At 45.3% G+C, this 19,313-nt stretch overlaps 1 protein-coding gene across 1 annotated transcript in view; it reads right to left on the minus strand.

Moving 5' to 3' along the window:
* fbrsl1 (fibrosin-like 1) overlaps positions 1-19,313 on the minus strand; it is a 322,663-nt gene that overhangs the window by 35,961 nt on the left and 267,389 nt on the right. Inside the window, 1 exon segment of the mRNA XM_042488366.1 lies at positions 5,076-5,124. Coding sequence (XP_042344300.1) covers positions 5,076-5,124 — 49 coding nt within the window.

A 19,313-nucleotide genomic window follows, 5' to 3' on the forward strand; every position in this document is an offset into this window, starting at 1 on the left:
TCAGGGGGTCAACCTCCATTCATTATTTAATGGGTGAGAGGCTGCAAACAGTCGGGCCGGCTGCCGAGGTTAGTGATACATTACACCGACCTGGCGAGAGGAGAGCTGCCCGGCCGAATACAAACATGCTTTCTCATCTACTTCACTATGCCTGAGATGCCCTCAATCCCCCCTGCCCCTGACCTTGCCACTCTCTCTCCAATCACCATCCGTCCTCCGTTCTCTCGCATTCAGAATCCAGCAGGTGGGACTGTGTTTCACTCTCCTGTAAGCTCACATTGCAGGAGCAGGCTTGTAGCTATGGTTGGCCCAGGTAACAGAGGAAGAGGTGGAGGAGGTGGAGGGGGGGGCATAGCTTTTTTATTGACATGCAGCAAACAGCAGTGGCGGAACAAAGGCCACTCAGCACCTATTGAGAGAGCGGTCCTGCAGACAGGGTGGTTGATTAGCGATTCGACACGGGGACCCTGGACTGTGTAGCACATAATGAGAGCTTAGGGAGCGAGCCATGAGCCGATGGGGGAAGGCGGTACGGCGGAGGCGGGCTGAGGATGGAAGAGGGGAGAGGCGGGGTTCTACCATAAGGAATTGATTTCCCACAATAGAAGATTGATATATGAGTAAAAGGGCTCTAAAGGAAAAAAAAGCAAAGGGTATGGGCAGATCCTAAATCCTTAAGCTACAGCATTGGTAATGTGTTTATATGTAAACAGTTAGAGGATAAGCCCTAAATCCACTGCCAAGCTAAATGGTTTATGCATCTTTTTTTGTTTGTTTACTTCTGTCAATTAAGCAAATTGGTCCAACATCCCTGACGAGCAGGAGATCTAAAGTGACTGGATTTTGCATTCGTGTCCAAAAGCTTCCATCTCCCTGAACAGCGCAATAACCCCGTCTTCACCTTCCACGCGGCCTCAGAGAGATGTTAACAGAGTCAGATGTGCATGATGGCAGTTCTGTGTGTGTGTGTGTGTGTGTGTGTCTGTGTGCTTTTTTTCTTCGTCTGCACGCTCTCTCCTTCCTTTGTTCCACTGGTCTAATCCAGTATGTGTGGGCCGGTAAGTTTAATGGAAACAATTTATTAAGTCCGGCTTAAAATGCCATCTGCAGCTAAGCCTCCCAAAGCCGCTAAGCTCCTGGTTTCGCCCCGGAGCTTGCTGTGTTCACGCTTACTGTAATGCTCTGTTTAAAATGAGCACAACGGGTCAAAATTAATCAGGATTACAAGGGCACAAATCCACTTCAGAAATGGGTTTTCTACCAATCTTTCTCCCGCTATCCCAAGATGCCCCAGGTTTGTCTGGTGGACCGCACACTGCTCAGGTTTACCCTCACACTGTGGCAGGTAGCAGCAAGCTAGGACAACAACGAAGCAGGAGAAGACGTTGCAGAGTCTATACCTTGGCTCTAAAACTCACAACATTCAACACAGTCGCTGCAGATTCCGAAATGTTCTTCTAAGATATTTCTAGCAGTTGACAGCTAGGTGATAACTCCCCACCACTTCCATAAGCACAGCATTGTGAAATCTTATAAGAAACAGGGAACTGTTTATCTGTGCTCTGTGGAGGTGCCCTGTACATGCTCAGCTGCTACATTTAGCTTCCCATTCGCCTTCAAGCAAGTGACAACGGTAAACTCTGACCTGCGATTCAATAAGAGTATCCCTGAGTGGAGCACAAGTCTTCACAGCGCTTTTACTTAAACATGCCATCCTCCAGGAAATCAATAATTTGCAGGAGGTTTAGGACAGGAAATAAACAAAAACCAATAACTGTTAGATAATGCTTGGCCTTTGCTGTACCTTCCTACCTCTAAAACACCAACACAGACAGACATTCAGCAGAACTTGTGCTAGCTCTTGGGTAACAACATCCAAAGGCAAATGCACAGTGTGTGCTGTGTTATTACTATTAGCTTCTATTATCGGTACTGTTAGTGATGCAGAGAAGACCAAAAGTAAATACGAGGGAAAGAAGGCAAGGGTGTCTGGGTTTTGCCCAAAACCATGTTCTGTGTGCATAATTACAGCGCTCTGCCTTGGCTGATTACTATGTTGGTCTTTCCTCTCCACTATTAACCCTGAACCGTTTCATTAACATGACAGACTGCGGGCCTGTGTGCAATTTGGACTTAACCTCAACTGTTTGTACCCGTAACTGCTCACCAAAATAAAGCTCGGGAAAGGAGCAGTGTTGAAAGACAAGGAAGAGTTAAAAGAAACAACACTCATTACCTAGAGAAATGTACAAGCCAAACATCATCACGGCATTATATATTTATGTGTGCCATAATGTTTGTGTGTGTATGTGTGTGTGTGTGTGCATCTGTCGGAGTGTCTCCCAGCCAACAGCTCGACAGGCCTGGTGATCAGAGGAAAGCAGGCTTTTCATTGGTCCCACAGGACTGTGAGCGAGACCGGTAATGGGACACATACGCCGCATTCTAAACCAGAGGAAAACAGCCTGTGGGCTGCTTTGTATTACACACACACATTATACACACACACACAGAAAAACCAGTCTAGGCCAAAAACAAACACTGTCCTAGAATCCATTACAGCTCAAAACAACAACATTGGAATGGGAGAAGAGAGCCGGCTGGTGGCAGCTCTGCAATTGTAGCGTGATAACATCGTCACCAAATCACTTCATCAAACCGCTGATTTCTTTGCTGCCTCACCCTGTCTAACCCCTAATTCTAATCTGGTGCCCTTCTTTCACATTACCCAAACAGGATCTGCTTGATCTGTGTGACAATCAAGAGAGGCTCTGATTGGATTGTCTGGATGTAATTCCAGGGTCCTAATCCTCAGCCCTGTGCGCACATTAGCAAGATCCACAGAGCCCTCTGTTCGCCAGCTGACATGGACGCAGTGTTTGACTGCGTGCATGTGTGTAAAAGACAACAGCCGCGTATGTGCCTGGAGTAGCTGTTCTTCACAGCAGAGCGTGTTTATATGCAGCCATGTTGTGTACGGGCATGCGGGGAAAATAAGTCAACACCCTGACAGCTGACAACAGCAGTAGTCCAGCAGCCCGGTGGAGAATAGATGGAGTTGGACGCGGTCTAGTTGTTTTCTAAACCATGCAAGTCTGGAAGTCATTGTCATTGTGAACGCTGGTTTCACGAAGCCGACGCTGGTCACAGGTCATCTACATCACACAGCCGAAAGGCCTGGTTTCTCTCCCCCTTGTCAGCCGTGCTTTTCCACTTAGCAGTCAAAGCTACTGCGCTCAGCCAAGCAACACCTTCAGAGGTTGTTGAGAGGGAGTCTAGCTTTTACAGCGGGTGTCCTGATGTGGAGGTGAATAAAACGGTGGGCAATTAATTGGATTTTATTTTCTATTGTGATATTAGCTTCTGACCATTATGAAGACAGAAGATATCAGAGATAAAATAATTATTGCGCAGCATCCCATTCGGCAGTGTTGCTCTCTTTTTGTCTTGTAGACGACTCCAACCAAAAAGCGTCCCACAGTCCCAGTGATGGAATTTTTGTTTTTAATCAGGACTAGAATGATAAAAAAATGCATTTTCGGAGGGTCGCTAGATGGAAGGCAGACCTTGCCAACAAAGTCATGATACAACAGCGATTAAACCAAAACATCAATCAATGATGACCACAATCACGATGTAGAATTACAAGTGAGTACACAATCCAAGAGTGCCCAAACATCACAAAGCAGTGGACACAAAGTTCTTACAGCAAAAGTCATATTAGATTTAAGACATTTTAATGCTGACTTTTTTAATGCCATGAATTAAATTTAGGACCAATCTTACCATTACCAAAATTACAGGAAAAAAATCTGGAATCAACATAATTTGGTGAGGGTAAGGACTATATTTGTTTACTGTAACAACCCTGCAGTTATAATGACGTGCCAAAGCAATGGTGGGATTTTACATTCTGGTGTCACCGGCAGCCTAACCAACAAAATGTATTGCAGAGGAGACAAAGACAAAGATAAGGACAAACTCTATCCTCTCTCTCTCTGTTCAGAAGTGCGTAGATCAACATTAAGACCAATACTGTAAACAAACTGGTTGACAGCCTTTTTACAAGTAAAAGATAATGATATTTATCCCTATCACACTAATATATTATTTATGTACAGTTAATTTTAACATGAGTGCTACAGTAAAAAGATAGACATGATTCAAATATATCAATGTGACATCCCAGTTGAAATTTTTACCAGTCCAGTTGAGGAAAGGCTGATCTGTTTGTCCAGTCTGTCCCGCAGACATCACCCCCTCCTAAACCTTCCTCATATGGCCATAGTTTACACTGTTCTGCACTTCCACCTCCTTCACCCTCTGCTTGTGTTAATGGCCCTGCTTCCTGGTTCCTGCCCTGGGGGAACGTGGTCTGCATGCTGCTATCTGTCCCTGGTAGCCCCCCCCCCCCACATCCACAACTTGACACCTTTCTCCCTGCTCTGACCTAGCAAGCATCAGTGCATTTAGTGAATATGCAGAACAGGTGCAGCCGCCATTCTGTGCCCACATGGTATACACCATCACATGTATGTGGTCGCACGCACAACCACATGAGATCATGCATGAACATGCAAAAGCAAAGGCTTTATAATCCACATATGTCCATATGTTAATGCACACACACACACACACACACACACACACACACACACACACACACACAGTTTGTGTTGTCTGGGGGGCTGACAAAGCTCTTTCTCTCTCTTTCCTTTGGCATCCATTATGGCCCAGGCCTGCTGTCAGAGAGCTTGTATTGCCTGAGGGAAGTTCCCATTTGTGGGAGCATGTGGCAGGGAGGCTCTAAATCCCCTCTAATGAACCAATATGTAGGAGGGCTAAGCCTTTGGCGGGGTCGTCCAAGAAACGCCACTCTGCACTCAGGCAAAAATGTATGCATATGTAGTCACCAGACCTTGTTTATGTCTGCTGACATTTAAATCTGAATGGGCGCTGCAGGATTAGAGCAGAGGAGATTTGGACTCGTTTGTAAACCCAGTTGTTGTTATGAGTGTGAATGAGGCCGAAGAGGAAATACTGAACTGGGGATGGAGAAAACAGTGAGTTCTTACCTTTGGGTGTGGTGGGGGAAAAGAGCTTCTCCGATCCTACATCAGACACCTGAAAAAACAAAAAGGCAGATCTTTAGTGGGTTGTCAGCTGATCTGAATCAACAGCAAAGTTCGGTCAATCTGATATATATAAAAAAGGATTCATATTATTCATAAAAACTAATGCAAGCACTGACAAATTTTATGTCTGCCTGGTAAAAGGCTTATTCAGCCATAAATGTGGCCACAAGTGCCTGGAGGAAAAAGTCCAGCTGCCATATAAAGCATTAAACAGTCAATCAAAATACTCCAATCAGCCAAAGAGAGGAGCTTCCTGTGTACACGCAGGTCCATGTCTGGCTTTTTTCCTGTTGAGGTAACATTAGGTGGCACTGTTGTGCCACCTGAAAACCCTTCAAAAGAAACACTGTCAAAGATGGAGGAAGTCAGTACGATGGCTATGCAGCATTAGAGCACAAAGGCTTCTGCACACACGCTGCTGCTCCGAAATCACATTTTGTTCTGCAATATCTTTGAATGGAATAAGATATCTCATGAATAGAATGTGGTTCTACTCTAAAAGCAATATCCTTATTTCACCATTTCAATATCAAAGACAATATCAGGTGATATTGGAAGTAAACAGATGATCTGTCAACAACATGAGCATTTATTTTGTCAAAAACAGTTGTTACTGATTTGGCAGATGTGACTGACAGTGAGCAGTGGACACCTGGTGGACTTGAGGGTGAAAGGCATCTTACTATGAAGTGATAGTGGAGACTTCTAGACTAAACACGGCGAGGTATTTTCCTCTCTCTGCTTTAGATGGATATGTAGATTCTGGCAAGCATCACCTAAATCAAAACACACCATACACATTTACACATGTTCACTGGCCAGACGGGAAATGTTTAAACACTTTGACCGAAAAAACTGTAAATCCACACAAAACCTGGTATTGTGCAAAATACCGAAAGCGGAAAAATCTGTGTGCTTGGAAGATAATATTAACAATGAAAATCCTCCTCAGCCTGTAATATCAGCCCATATAGGGGTTTTGTTTAAAGCCAAGATTTCCCTTTGCTTCAGATCCTCTCATCTGGGTTCTGCACACTTGTAAAAGCTGCAAGAGCTGAACATATGTTCCAACCAAAGGGCCCGAGTGTCCTTAACTGCCATGCTTGTATTTTATGCGGCACAAAGGGAGCATATGTAAAGAATGAACAGTGAATCAGAGTGAGTGCAAGAGCGACAGAGACAAAAAGAGAAAGCAAATCATTTTGTAAACACAGATGGCTGTCCTTGGCATCCGTGTTAGTTCTTCACAAGTGTTTTGAGGACGTCCTCTTCTTTCCAAGACCTCCCAATTTCTCCTTTGCTGCCACTGTGTTACCGTTCTCCACAGTGTTTGTCTGTCTGTGCTTGATGTCTCATCTCAGCACTAACCACAACAGTGCCAAGGGAATGCACTGATTCTCTCAACAATTTGCTTTATTCACACGGCAGCCATATAAAATCCAAGTCGAAGCCGTAAGGAATATATAGAATAGAAATATAGAAAAAAACCCATAATCTGTGGATAATTAAGGAAAAATATTTGCCAGCAACTACACTGTGAGGTAAACAAATAACAGTGATGCACAACATTAGCAAGTCAGTTGCTTAAGGAACTGTTTAACCCAAAATAAAAAAACAAACATATTTTTCCTCTTATCTGCGGTGCTTTTTATCACTTTAGACTGTTTTGGTCTGAGCTGCAGATATCAGCCGAAGAAATGCTATCTCTCCAACATAATGGAACTAGATGGAACTCGGCTTGTGGCGCTCAAAGTGCCAAAAAATACATTTAGGAAATTTAACAGCTCCCTCTCTCTTTCCAGATAGCATGGCCTGGTTACTCAGGATAATCCACTGACCTTGTTGTCAGTAGTTTCATGTAGGAACTATTTTCTTTCTAAAGAACTACACCCGCTAATTGTGTCAATGTGCAGAATAAAGCGAGCATCTCTTGCTAGGTCACCTATCACCACCTAGCTAGCTAACGTTACAGCTCAGCTGAGAAAGAAGCCATTAATGTTTACATCTCACACTGCCACAAGCACGGGCCTCTTGTCCATGAGTAGATGCACGCTTTCTTCTGCGCAGTGATACAATTGCAGGTGTAGTTCAGTTGAAAGATTATAGTTTCTACTGGAAACTGCTCAATAGCTCTATGGATTATCTTGGGTAACTGGGTAAAGATTTCTGTAAACAGACATAGCTGTTGAGATTTTGTATTTGCAATGTATTTTGGCACTTTTTTGGCATCAAAAGCCAAGTGTCATCTAGTTCCATTATATTGGAAAGAAGACAGTCATCTCTACAGCCAATAGCTCCAACGCTGTGCAACTCACATCAAAACCTCTATGGACAAACAGAACTGGTAAGTGGTAAAATATGTAGTTTTGATTTTGTGGTGAACTGTTTCTTTAAAAGCTTTGGATTATACAATTGTTCTAAGAGTCAGCATTAACAGACTTTGAGATAAGAAAATAGAATCATGCAAACATTACGCTTGATATCATTAGATAGTAGTGTAATGTCCAAGAACAGCTGCAACAGTGTTAGTTATGACAGTAGTTCAATAGCCTGATGCAAACGTCAGAGGAAGTCAATAACACCTCTTTATTTTTATCTTGATAAGCAAAACATTTAAGGGAGGGCGAACACTCAGCTGAACAGAGATGTTTTCCTGTTTCCTCTTACAGTAGACGAGGCAAAAGACTATAGAGGAAAGACAGAGTGTTGTGCATTGCCCTCTTTCAGTCTCCCAGAACCGGGGCGCCAGGCTACAACACAGGCTCTTTGTTAGCTTTGGACGACATTAAACGCTCCAGTACCAAGCCTCAGCACTGCAGCAGCACAACCTCAGCCTTGAATCATGGCCCCAGAGGCCCTAGAAGAAAAATATGGGCTCAGAGTGAAATGAAGCTTGTCAAATGGACACGGGAGCTGGCTCAGGGACTTGCTTAGTGTGGCACGGGGTCACAAAAGCAAAAAAAAAAAAAAAAAAAAAAGACAGGGTAGGTCATGCCATAACTCACTCCAACAGTTAAAACAATTGTTATGACCAGAGTGGTTATCCAGAGAGCAAGGCAGACATAATGTTCCTGAGAAGCAGAACAGAAAATGCTGTTTACCATGTGCCAAGACGACCTAGTTCTCCTTATTCCTATTCTGGCTATTTTGAGTGTGCAGTGAGCTGTTTTATATTCCAAACATATTCCAAGTAACATCAACAACCAATATTTAGGTTTTAATGCTGTGTTTTGCACCTGCCAAGTCTGCATGAGTCAGTCTTATAATCCACAATTACAAGGCCGGCTTACAAAAGCACTTCTTAAAAAGGCATGTCAAAGCAGAGCCCTGATTTGGCTAGCTGTTGTTTTTGTAGAACTTTCTGGGTTTTGCTGGTCAAGTTGACATTTTTTCACTGGGCTGTGCTGCTGGCAGTCTGAGCTGCCTGCGGTTGTGGTGTGCAGAGGTCATGTATAACAAATTCTTCACACTCTCTTTGTTGAGGCAACCCTGGCTGCCATTACAAACAGGCAGGGAAAGACGAGACAGAGGGAAAATATATATCGAGAGAAAGAGACAGACAAAGAAAAAAAAAGAGGAGCAAAGGCCAGGTTTTCCAAAGGAAACAGGGAAATTTAACCATTTAAAAAAAATAATGGGGGAAATTCAAGCCACATTGCCTGGGAGCCAAAAGCCCTTGGAGCGGGCCGCAGGAAGCCTGACCTTTGAGGGGGCCGTCTGCTATCTGAGCCTGGGGCTTCAGGGGCCTGGCCTCCTCTCTGGAGGGCCGTCAGCAGGCCTCAGCTTTCCTTCCCTATTCTATTCATTAGCCATGCTTTATGATTCAGCTTCCTCTGAGCCACACAAGAGCTCCCTGAGGAAAGAGACTGCTGGAGAGAGGGAGAAAAAAGGGAGTGAGACTGAGGGAGGGGGAAAAAAGCAAGAAGGAGGTCATAGGGCCCAGCCGGGGCCCAGCTCTCAGCAGCTGTGAAATCCTTCCGTTTCCTCGGCAGGCGTAAAAGGAATGAGGGGGAGAAAGAAAAAGGAGGAGGCCAGGGAGGGAGCAGGGCCAGTAAACCCACCATCAGAGTGCTAACTCCCAAAAGAGCCACATGCAGAACCATAATTCCCAGATTTAGGGAATGCCAAATTACAAATTACACTGCTGTTTGTTTTAAAAAGTCCCCAACTTCCCTGAACACCAGTGACTTATTGGCTGCATAAATCTCCAGATAATAGCAGAGCCGCAGAGGGAGAGCAGGGAGGCAGAAACCCTCGCTAGCAATAAGTGAGACATTTACAGCAAGGCAAAATGTATTTGCTGTCACAGCAAAGAAGCAAGGGGGGGAGCAAATTTTCCACGTCCACATCGCTTTTACTTAACAACACAGCAAGCTAATTAATTTAGAAAATCTGAGACAAGCGTAATTGCACTTTTTGTGTGTGTGTGTTAAAACGCTTTTAAGCACAATGGGCTGACTGAGAGAGGCGATGCAGGCAGCAAGGGAGGGCGGCATAATCAACTGAATGACCTTCAGGCATAAATTTATGAAAGGCATTGATCAGTTAAGGCTGTGATTTCACCAAGACAGGAAGGTCAGCAATTACCCAGATTCAATTAACCTCATTTAGTAAAGACTGCTGAGAGACCAATTTCTCTCCCTGCAACCCCCCACGCACCGAACCCCCTGCTTTATATCAAACGATCCCCAGGCCGTCCATCTACCTTTGATCTGAGCGCTCCTATTGCACGCCCTGCATTCCTCGGAGCTGGGAAAATTACCTCCAAACAGGAAGAAAGCCAGCAGCCAGAGGTTTCGGTTAAACCCAGATAAAACATAACCAAATTCCAGCAAAACAGGTATAGCCTTTCCCCTCCCTGGTAGAGATAGAATTTTTACACAGGCTGGCAGTGCTATCACAACAGCTGTAGCGTGAAAACAAAGAAACCTGTTAGTAGGCTTTGTTGTGGGCTCATGCCTGCAAAGACTATAATTACAATTTAGTTCTGAGTCATTTGGCACATGCTATGTTCTTGACAGACTGTTGGAGGACAAGTGGTAAGGCGGCTAATCTTAACACTTTTATACTGCAAAAACCAAATACGAGCCAACGAGTCAAAATTACATTTCCCTCACTGGAAAAGAAAACTTGTAAAAAAGAATTATAGCTCAATATCTAAACCAATTCGACAGGCAGTACAAAAGATGGTCAATGGTAGAAAATGATACAAAAATCATCTTAACACCCATCAGTGCAGCTATAGCTAGAAGCATGTTGTTCAACTGTGTAATCATGGGTAATAGAGCATAGAAACAGACATTGTTGTGCATGCTAAATAAGTGGGTCAAATGCCCCGGCGTAGGCAAAGACACTTGATGGTTCTGTACAAGAGTGCACGGCAAATCGGTGCTGTATTGACTGACACGACATGGCACTGAAAAACTTATCAGGTAGCATGAAAGAGACAAGAAAAAAAACCTAAGAGAGTGAGACAGAGAAGACACGAAGCGGGCAAGAGGGCACACATCCTGGCATGGACGATCAGGCTCTCAATTACCCTGGCCGAACCTGTCTGTCCATGGATCCACACACACACACACACACACACACACACCACACCTCCCACCTACACACACACACACACACACACACACACACACACATACACTGTTAATTTGCTTCCCTGCTTGGTGTTTCATCACTGTCAGCTTCCTCCTTCACTGCCCTCTCTTCCAATTTTCCATTCACTGTCACCTCAAGTTCTTACTTCCCTTTCTTTTCAGGGTTGTACTGGCATATTTTTTTCTTTAAAGCAAGATTGACTGATGGTTGTCTTAAGGAAACACTTGAATGATTGCAGCTGATTTGAAGTGATTGAGTATGTTTGTTTTCCGCGTATAAAAGGGTCACACAATGATCTTGAGCAGTGACATAAAGAAGCTTATCAGTGCTGATATGGGAAAAACACCTATCAGTCAAACCCTAGCAGCGACCTGATTTCCCTCTGCTCATGTGGGAGTATCTCGGTGCTTTGATAAACACTTCCATCAGCACCCACTCAGGCCCCTCAACTACTGTCGCCCTTCCACCCCAGACGTCCGCTAATGCTACTTTAACACTAGACGTAGTATTAGATGTTGCACAGTGGGCCTACAGCTCCCAGGCTGCAACGGGAGACACCAAATTAATTATCTCCCCTGCATTTGTCCTCGCGCCGTTCCAGAAACTTAATGACCTCCCGAGCGGTCGTTTATTATAAGCCGCAGCAGTGCTATGCATTCCCAGGGCAGGGAACAGGCACCATCTACCTTACCTCCAATTCCCACCCACTGCTACCACCACCGCCGCCACCACCGCCGCCTGCTTGTCAGAACAGGTGTGGGCCAGCAAGACTGCAAACCCCCAGCGAGCATGATGGGATATACAGCATGAACGGAAAAGAGAGAAGGAAACCTCCCACGCAACTGTCAACCAACAGATACTCGCCTCAACTGGAGCATCATTAAGATGATAATGAATTCCATAGTGACCGTGTAGAATGGAGTGGTCTCCCCGTGCACACACACACAAAACACACACAAACCTCTTTATACTTAGCCCCGAGTGCCATTTTCATAGTATAACGCATGTGTGTGTGTGACAGAGGGCCAGGGCTGACAACTCCTGCTCCCTCTCCCCCTAGCAACAGACGCAGGGAAATGAATGCCGAGAAAGGAGCAGGGGGGCTCGAGCTTTGTGTAAAATATTACCCTTCGTCTCGCTTACCGCACCCCACACCGTCACTCCTCCCCTCCCCTCCCCTGGCTGTGCAGCAGTTGCTAGCCCTTATCACGGCTGCCTGTCAGTTTAGTATACAAATTAGCAGTCTATCAGGGGAATGCAGGGGCCTGTTTCATCAGTAGGGAGAAGGGCAGAGGCACGCATTGCATTAAAGCCTCTTGCCGCTGCGCAGACAGAGAGGGTCACAAATCAACGCCTCAGCAGGCCCACAGCCAGCACTAACCAGATAAGGAGAAATGAAGGAAAAAGGACAAGGCATATTTCACCGGAGAGAATCCAGACCTGCTCAAACTCCCTGCAAAGGCCCAAGATGAAGGATGGAGTCGGGCTGTTGGGGGGGGGGGGTTAAGGTTGGAGAAGGTCACAAATCACAATTTTAACCCTATAAAACACAGAGTAACAAAAAGGGACATGAAAAACAGGTACAGATTTTGAGAAAAATGTAGAGTCCCATTTTTAAAAATGTCAGTGACAGAGTCAGAGGAAGTGCTTTCAGTTGATTATCGACCAAAATTTGCAGGAAATCAGAGCGAGCTCATTCCCACTTTCTCTTGTGAAGTGAACCTGTGCATGTTAATACCAGCAGAGACAAAACGCCTGCGAAGGGCTCTCATTAAGTGGCATAATGCAATGAGGCACAGTCTAAATTGCGGCAATAAAAGCCGACAGACAAATCATCTCAACCATCGCAATCCATTTAACTCAATTAATGCAACACCAGATCCGAGCTCTGTGGTTTAAAAGCATGCGAGGCTCTCCACCCTTGTCATGCTTAGGGATTGAGGGGGGGGGGGGGGGGGGGGGGGGGGGGGGGGGGGTGGGGGCAGGAGAGAGAGTTAGCAGTATCCCTTTTAGGGTGAGATAAGGGTCAGTGTGGCACAGCCAATGTGCTATGATTAAGTCCTGCTTGAGATCATGGAAATGGGCAAAGACAGAGGAAGACGGAGAGATAAAAGAGACGTGAGACGGAAAACAAAAGCAGGAGATAGCAGCAGCTCTGTTCGGCACAGCACAGCTGACTATGAAAAGGGCGTGGCCTCCTTTCCTTTTTAATGTCAAAATGTGTGCCAGCAGCGATAAGAACCGCAGGTAATCTCCCCGTGGAATCAGGGGCCTGTTTGTCATTACTCTCTGGCCCTGATATAGATCAGAGCACCGGTGGCTTCTCCCTGGCTCTCCAGGCTTCTCGGCAGCCGAGATGGCAGATAGCCCTTTAAGACACGGCTCACTGCTCCCTGATTGGCTGGTCAACAGCCACAACCAAATCCCAGCTCCCTCGGGGCGGCTGCGAGGAGGTATGATAGGACGGGTCACGGAAACTCACTGTCCCCCATATCCACATCATCCTTTTGTTGTAAAGCCTTTACCCCATTGTCAGTGTGGGTGGTGGAAAGTAAAAAAGCCTTTCTGGATGTTATTGTCTGAGAGGCAGGATAACAGACAGGCGGATTATTTCAAAAACAGCTTTCTCCAGAGCTCTCACAATGCGGCACTGTTGTTGCTGTGGAGAGGATCCTGGAGATAATAATAATATTCCTAGTCAGAGCCTTTGCTGCAGTAGAGCTGCCTTCTAACAGAGAGATACACATCATTCTGACTGGCCCGCCGTGACATAATCGCCCTGCGGAGAGCTGCAGGCAAGCTTGGTAGGCAAACCACCTCTCACTGCAGCTTGTTAAGAGAAAGGTGGCTTTAAGCGCAGCTCAATAGAAACTCCTATTGAACTTGTTGTTTTTTTTTTCACTCCATCTGAACAATGTCTAGGTGAGTCATAGCCCACCTCGGGCTACACAAGTTACATTCTTCCTTTCTTCTTCTCTCTTAAGATTGTACTGCGCTTTTGACTTGGATGAATTCGCTAAGAGGGGGAAAAAAAAAAAAAAAAACTCGGCAGGATCTTAAATAATGCAGCGATAAAAAAGCTGTGACCCTTTCCCTTGCCTCAACCCACACACAGCGAATTTCTTCTGCAGTGAGAGACAGCGCACAAAGAGAAGAAAAGGCAGAGCTGGCACTACATGGAAATGTGTGGTAGGCACTGGTTCGCTCCTCTGGGCACGGACACCTTTAATGAGAGGAAAAAATGCGCAGCAAGAGGCAGATCTCAACTGTACTATGCCAGTGATTTCGAGTTATATGAATCACCTCCCCTCTAACACAAATAAATATTGTTCTAATACCAGTGGGAGTTTAAAGGCTGGGCTGAGAAAGCTATGGGGGATCCAGGTTCCACGCACCAGCCTCCACACCAGTCGTTCTGCAGCCCACAGTCTCCTGAACCCTACACCATGCACACAGTTGATGCCCGTGACCCCTGAACTTTCAGCCGAGCTCAGTTTATCACCGCGAAAGGGGGGGTGTGAAGTTGTTGATGCTGATTTAGTAACAGTATCTCTCCTTAACTACAACAGCAGCTGAAATGAGGCACAGGGAATTTAGGAATTTATCTCACACATATGTCTGATGCAACCGTGAAAGTCGGCCAGGCTCTCAGGATCAATACAGCCACTTGTCCTGCAGAGGAATGAAGTCGGGGAGGACAGGAGGTGGTAAGTAGGGAGAGTGGAAAACTGGAAAGACTGGCACGCGCTGCCAAATGTCCCCATCGGTCTCACACCACCAACCTCTTGCCACTTTAAGGCACACCATCCACCCCTGCTAGCACAAACAAACATGGTATGCACTATATAAAGGAGTCTCAGACCTCCAAAGCCCCCAGGTCATGTTAGAAAGGGATGTGGCACGTTAAGTGGAATTTACTTTTGATGCAGACATCAGGCCTCGGGTTTCTGACAGCTGTAACCCAAGCTTCTCCCTGAGGCCTCCCTGCAGGGTCGGACAGGACACCCAACGCCTGGGCAGTCACCTTTAGAAATACCCTCAGTTGCCCTTATAAAAAGAAGATGGCTGTTGGGGGGGGTTGCTGTTTCTAGTGTAAGGTGCTGTTTACAATGGACAGACTTTCATTTCATCACCAAACACTGAGAGGTGAGATTGCTACTGGAAGAAAGAGGACATGTTTTTTCTTGTATTTGCTACTTGCTGTATATAAGCTGCTGGTGTTGTGTTGTTAGGTTACAGCAGGAATTTAATATAGAACCCCAGCAGCCCACACTACGCCCACTTCTTCGTCACAGCAATGCATCCTTTAGACTCTCGTGTCTTTTCATTGATATCTTTATTTCTATACATGAATATGCAACCAGGTTTTGTCTCTTAACCAGAGTCCAGATTTCTCCTTGGTCAATAGTTCAAGGTCGGCATCTAAGAGAAATTACCACATATTCAATTTTATTTAATAAAATAATACCTGGGCTTAAAACGCAATTAAATAAAACATATTGCAAGAATAAAGTGCAATTAGCAAAACTACAGCGATTCTAAGATTTGAATACATTGGGGTCTTCACTCAGACATTTGTAGGGATTCATTCACAAAATGCATGTTTTCAATAGGAAATCTTTGCGGTTTTATCTATTTATATAATTTTTTATTTATTTTTTCCCTTAAAATTTTGGGTAATTTTTAAAAACATTTGGCAAATTATTTTCTTTAATTTTTTTTTGCCATTTGTTTTTTCTTTCAACAACTTTTGGCTAATTTCTTGCTTTAATAAAATGGAATGATTTTTTTTTCTTTAAAAATGTTTTTGGTAATCTCTAAAAATTTCCTGGCAATTTTCTTTCTCTAAACATTTTTGACAATTTTTAAAGAGAACATGCCTTTCAAACCACAGGCCCGCCAAAACAAAAATTGCCAAAATGACACCATTTATAATAGCCAGAAACTTAAAGACAGAAATTATCGTTGGATTTTCAGATTTTCCACAGTCCCTTAAAGCATCACATTTGGAGGTATGGGGAGGTTTAAAAAAAACCAAACAAACAAACCACCGCGACCCACTTTTGGACCGCAACTCACCAGTTGGGAAACTTTGTTCTAAACTGAGCTATGACCCTCTCATACACAAACACATTTCTTACGTGACATAGCATAGCGCTTGAGCTCCTCTGTCATCTGTCACCGACAGTCCAGATGTGTGACTTAATGTGGTGTGGGTGGGAGTGTATAAATAACCATGATGACATATCAGTGGGACATGCCAGGAGCTTTGCTCAGTAAGGGAAGAGGTGATAGAGCGGTTGCTGAGCTAACCGCGTACCTCGAGGGAGTCTAGCACAAGCTAGTTTAACGCCAATGCGACAACTGCGGGGACCTTGTGAGAGAGCTTATGGCTTTAGACTTCACACTTACTGGGTAACACCATTCTAGCACAACACACTGTGACCTGACCTTGACAGCGGCCATGTTACTGGTAGTTTTCGATTGCAATGATCAGTCACTACTGCACGGGAAATAGTTAGAAATTGCACACACTTATAACTGTGGCTTGCAGTGTCATGTAAGTGATGACAGCTTGTAAATACCTAAATGGAGGTCAGTTTTATTAACCTAAAGTTGAGTTCAGCTCATTATTGAGCACTCACAGCAAACTGCATTTCCAGTAATTGCACAATAATAACATCATAATTGTCTGTTCGGTTAGCTTTGCTTCTTTATGGGCCCTGGTGAACTCTGCGTCAACCCACCGGCTGTTATCTCTGATAATAACGTTAACACCTGTGGAGGAATTTGATCTGGTAGCCATCTGAACACAAATCCCTGGACAGAAGAGAAGGGCAAGGTGAGGAGGATGTGTTTGCCGGAGCAGATTTATGAGCAATCACTGCAGAAAGGACGACTAAACGTTGTTGGCTCTGCTTGGTGTATGCAGAGCATCATTTGCTCTGGATTAAAATATAATGAAGCGAGTGAATGCAACTTTGTCTTACATGCAACTCCTTAAATTATTTAAGTGGAAAGAAAAAACAACAGGCAAAGAATATTCCCCGGAGCACTAATACCCTTTTCTGGGCTTGTTCACGATGGCAACAATGAATATCTTAGCGCTTGTTAAAAGCTTTGTTTTCTTTGGGAGTCTGCGAGTATGAGCAGACTAAATGAGCAAAAAGGACGCCAAGTCACATACAGAGGCCATTCATTTTCACTTCCAGTATGTTGGCTCCTGTGACGTTATTGGAGAGTGTGTGCATAATGCACTGGATTGATTTTTTTTGCAGGTTAAACAGCTCATTACTGCTGCACCGGATCGCCTCAACAAACCAGTTTCCTGTCAGTAAAATAAACCTGACAATTACACTCTTAAACGACCTCTCAAATGTTGAGTAGTCTGCAAAAGGACTCCTGCTCCAGCCACTGATTGTCTTAGCCGTGCTGATGAGTGGTTTAATTAACTGTCATTTAAAAACTTGTACTTGTTTTCCCAAGGTTATTCAATGGCAACCTCTCTTTCTTTTAAAGTCATTTCAACATCTGCACATCCAGAAACACTCAGCCTGGCTCAGGTGGCTCCTGTCTGTATTTGAATAAGAGATATGCAAACAGATGAAGTCAAGGCAGCAGCTTGTGTGCTCAAGGAGCCTTTTCTCACATTTGAGAGAATCCTTGGATTAGTTGGTCCAGGCTCCAGGGCCTTTATACTGCATGCTATTCATCCAGCAGAGAAGGGAAAAAAACCTGTTTGCATTTCATGTCTGTCAGTGGCAAAGATGTGTGTGGTTGGATAGTGGAGGCCAAGGTAAACAGTCCCAAATGAAAAAGGTGAACATTATAGCCAGCAGAACCCAGATGACCCACCACGAGAAACCCTCACAGCATCTTTACACTTTTTTTTCTGTCAGTACAATTAAGGATTTAGCTCAGAGAAGAGGGTTTAATCAAGTATTAAAAGCTGTGAGAAAAGGATCATGAAGGGTGTGGGGTGTTAGCTCAAATCATGCCTTATTCATGTTCCTCTTGTTATTCTTTAACATATTGGTTGGAGCACAGTCAGTAAAAGAACCACAGCCATTGCTTGGTAGCACATTTTACCAGCCCTATCTACTGTTTCTGCTGTTAATGTTTTTTAAACATGCTCAGGTGCATCGCAGCAGGAGCTGCCCAGCTGGCCTTTTGAACCTGCGTAGCATCGCAGCCCATGCCACCCACCAACGTGTAATTGGAGATCTGGTACGCTTTGTTGCACCCCTGTAAGGGCTCTCTAAATACTCAGATCCGTGCCCAGGCCGTCACCCACATCCAGGATTGACAGGACCCTGGCGGGATGCCAGCGTGGGGAGGCAAGAATTTCTGGTACAGTGCCCTCGCACCCACCACAGATCAATACCTCCATACGCAATTATAGAAGCTGAAACAGATGTGCTCACAGGCTTCAGCGCTCTACCTACACTATCGACCACCGTGACACCCCCTGCTTCCCATCACAGAAACACACATGCATGCTCATACAAAAAAGGCAGGCTGGGAACCTTCCAGTTCTCCCACTGACTATCCAGACAAATTCTACTTACAGTAGTTCTTGCTGGCATAGCAGTGCTACCACAGCCCTGGGTCACGGTAGGAGAATGCAGGGGGCATGTGTGGGCCAATGTGGTGGTGACGGGTCAGTGGAAACAGCTCTCCTGTCTCCCTCTCCCTCCTGCTGCAAGAGACTTCAACCTGCTTCTGTGACAGTCACACTTGTTCTGTCAGCTCAGCCCCCACCCTGTCACAAACAGGTGGCCTGTCCCTCACAGCAAAGTCATTTGCCTTGCACAGCAGTAGTCATGGTTAGCCCTAGCCAAGCTGCATTCAGGTTTCCAGCATTACAGCTCAGGCCAAAGAGAGAGGCAGTGGCAGAATGCAAGGGAACGAGCTGAGGGGGGGAGGAAGGAAGAAAAACCTCCTCCGATCAAATAAATGCCACTGTAAGCACAAGTGACAAGTCTTGTTTGGGGTCGTCCCTGCTCAGGGCCTGAAAGGCCAGCACTGCCTCATCTCCTCAGCTATGTCTGCGAGCAATGTGGGTGGGTGAGCGAGGGAGGGAGAAATGTCTGATTGGTGCCATAGCCAAGAGTGAGAGCAGCCCAATTATATTTCCTATCCCTCAAGAGCCGGCCAGCCCCCTCTGGTAGAGCGAAGCCTCTGCCATCTCTCCTCTCCTCACCTCTCAAGACACTGCAGATAGATAAATAAATGACAGCCCCAGTGGGGCTTGGCCCAGCCTCCCAGAATACATTGCAGAGGCTGGCTGCCTGCCTGTCCGTTTGCCTTCACCTGGCATTACTGCAGATAGACATTTTTCACATTATTATCGTTGCATCGTCTCCGTTGCCCTGTTCACTCGCTGAGTTGTGGTTGATGATGGCGGCAGAGGACCTGAGGAGATTGGAAGGAAATGTCTCTTGTCAAAGTCAGCATAGCCTAGCTTAGCAGAAATTTAACAAGTTCCCTGGGCTCTCTCCATTCACTCTCTGACGGAGCACGGAGCCAGGACATGGCCTGCTGACAGCCCTGGGCATGTCACTGTCACTGACA

The sequence above is a fragment of the Plectropomus leopardus genome, chromosome 6, assembly GCF_008729295.1.
Source record: "Plectropomus leopardus isolate mb chromosome 6, YSFRI_Pleo_2.0, whole genome shotgun sequence".
In the NCBI taxonomy this organism is placed as follows: Eukaryota; Metazoa; Chordata; class Actinopteri; order Perciformes; family Serranidae; genus Plectropomus; species Plectropomus leopardus.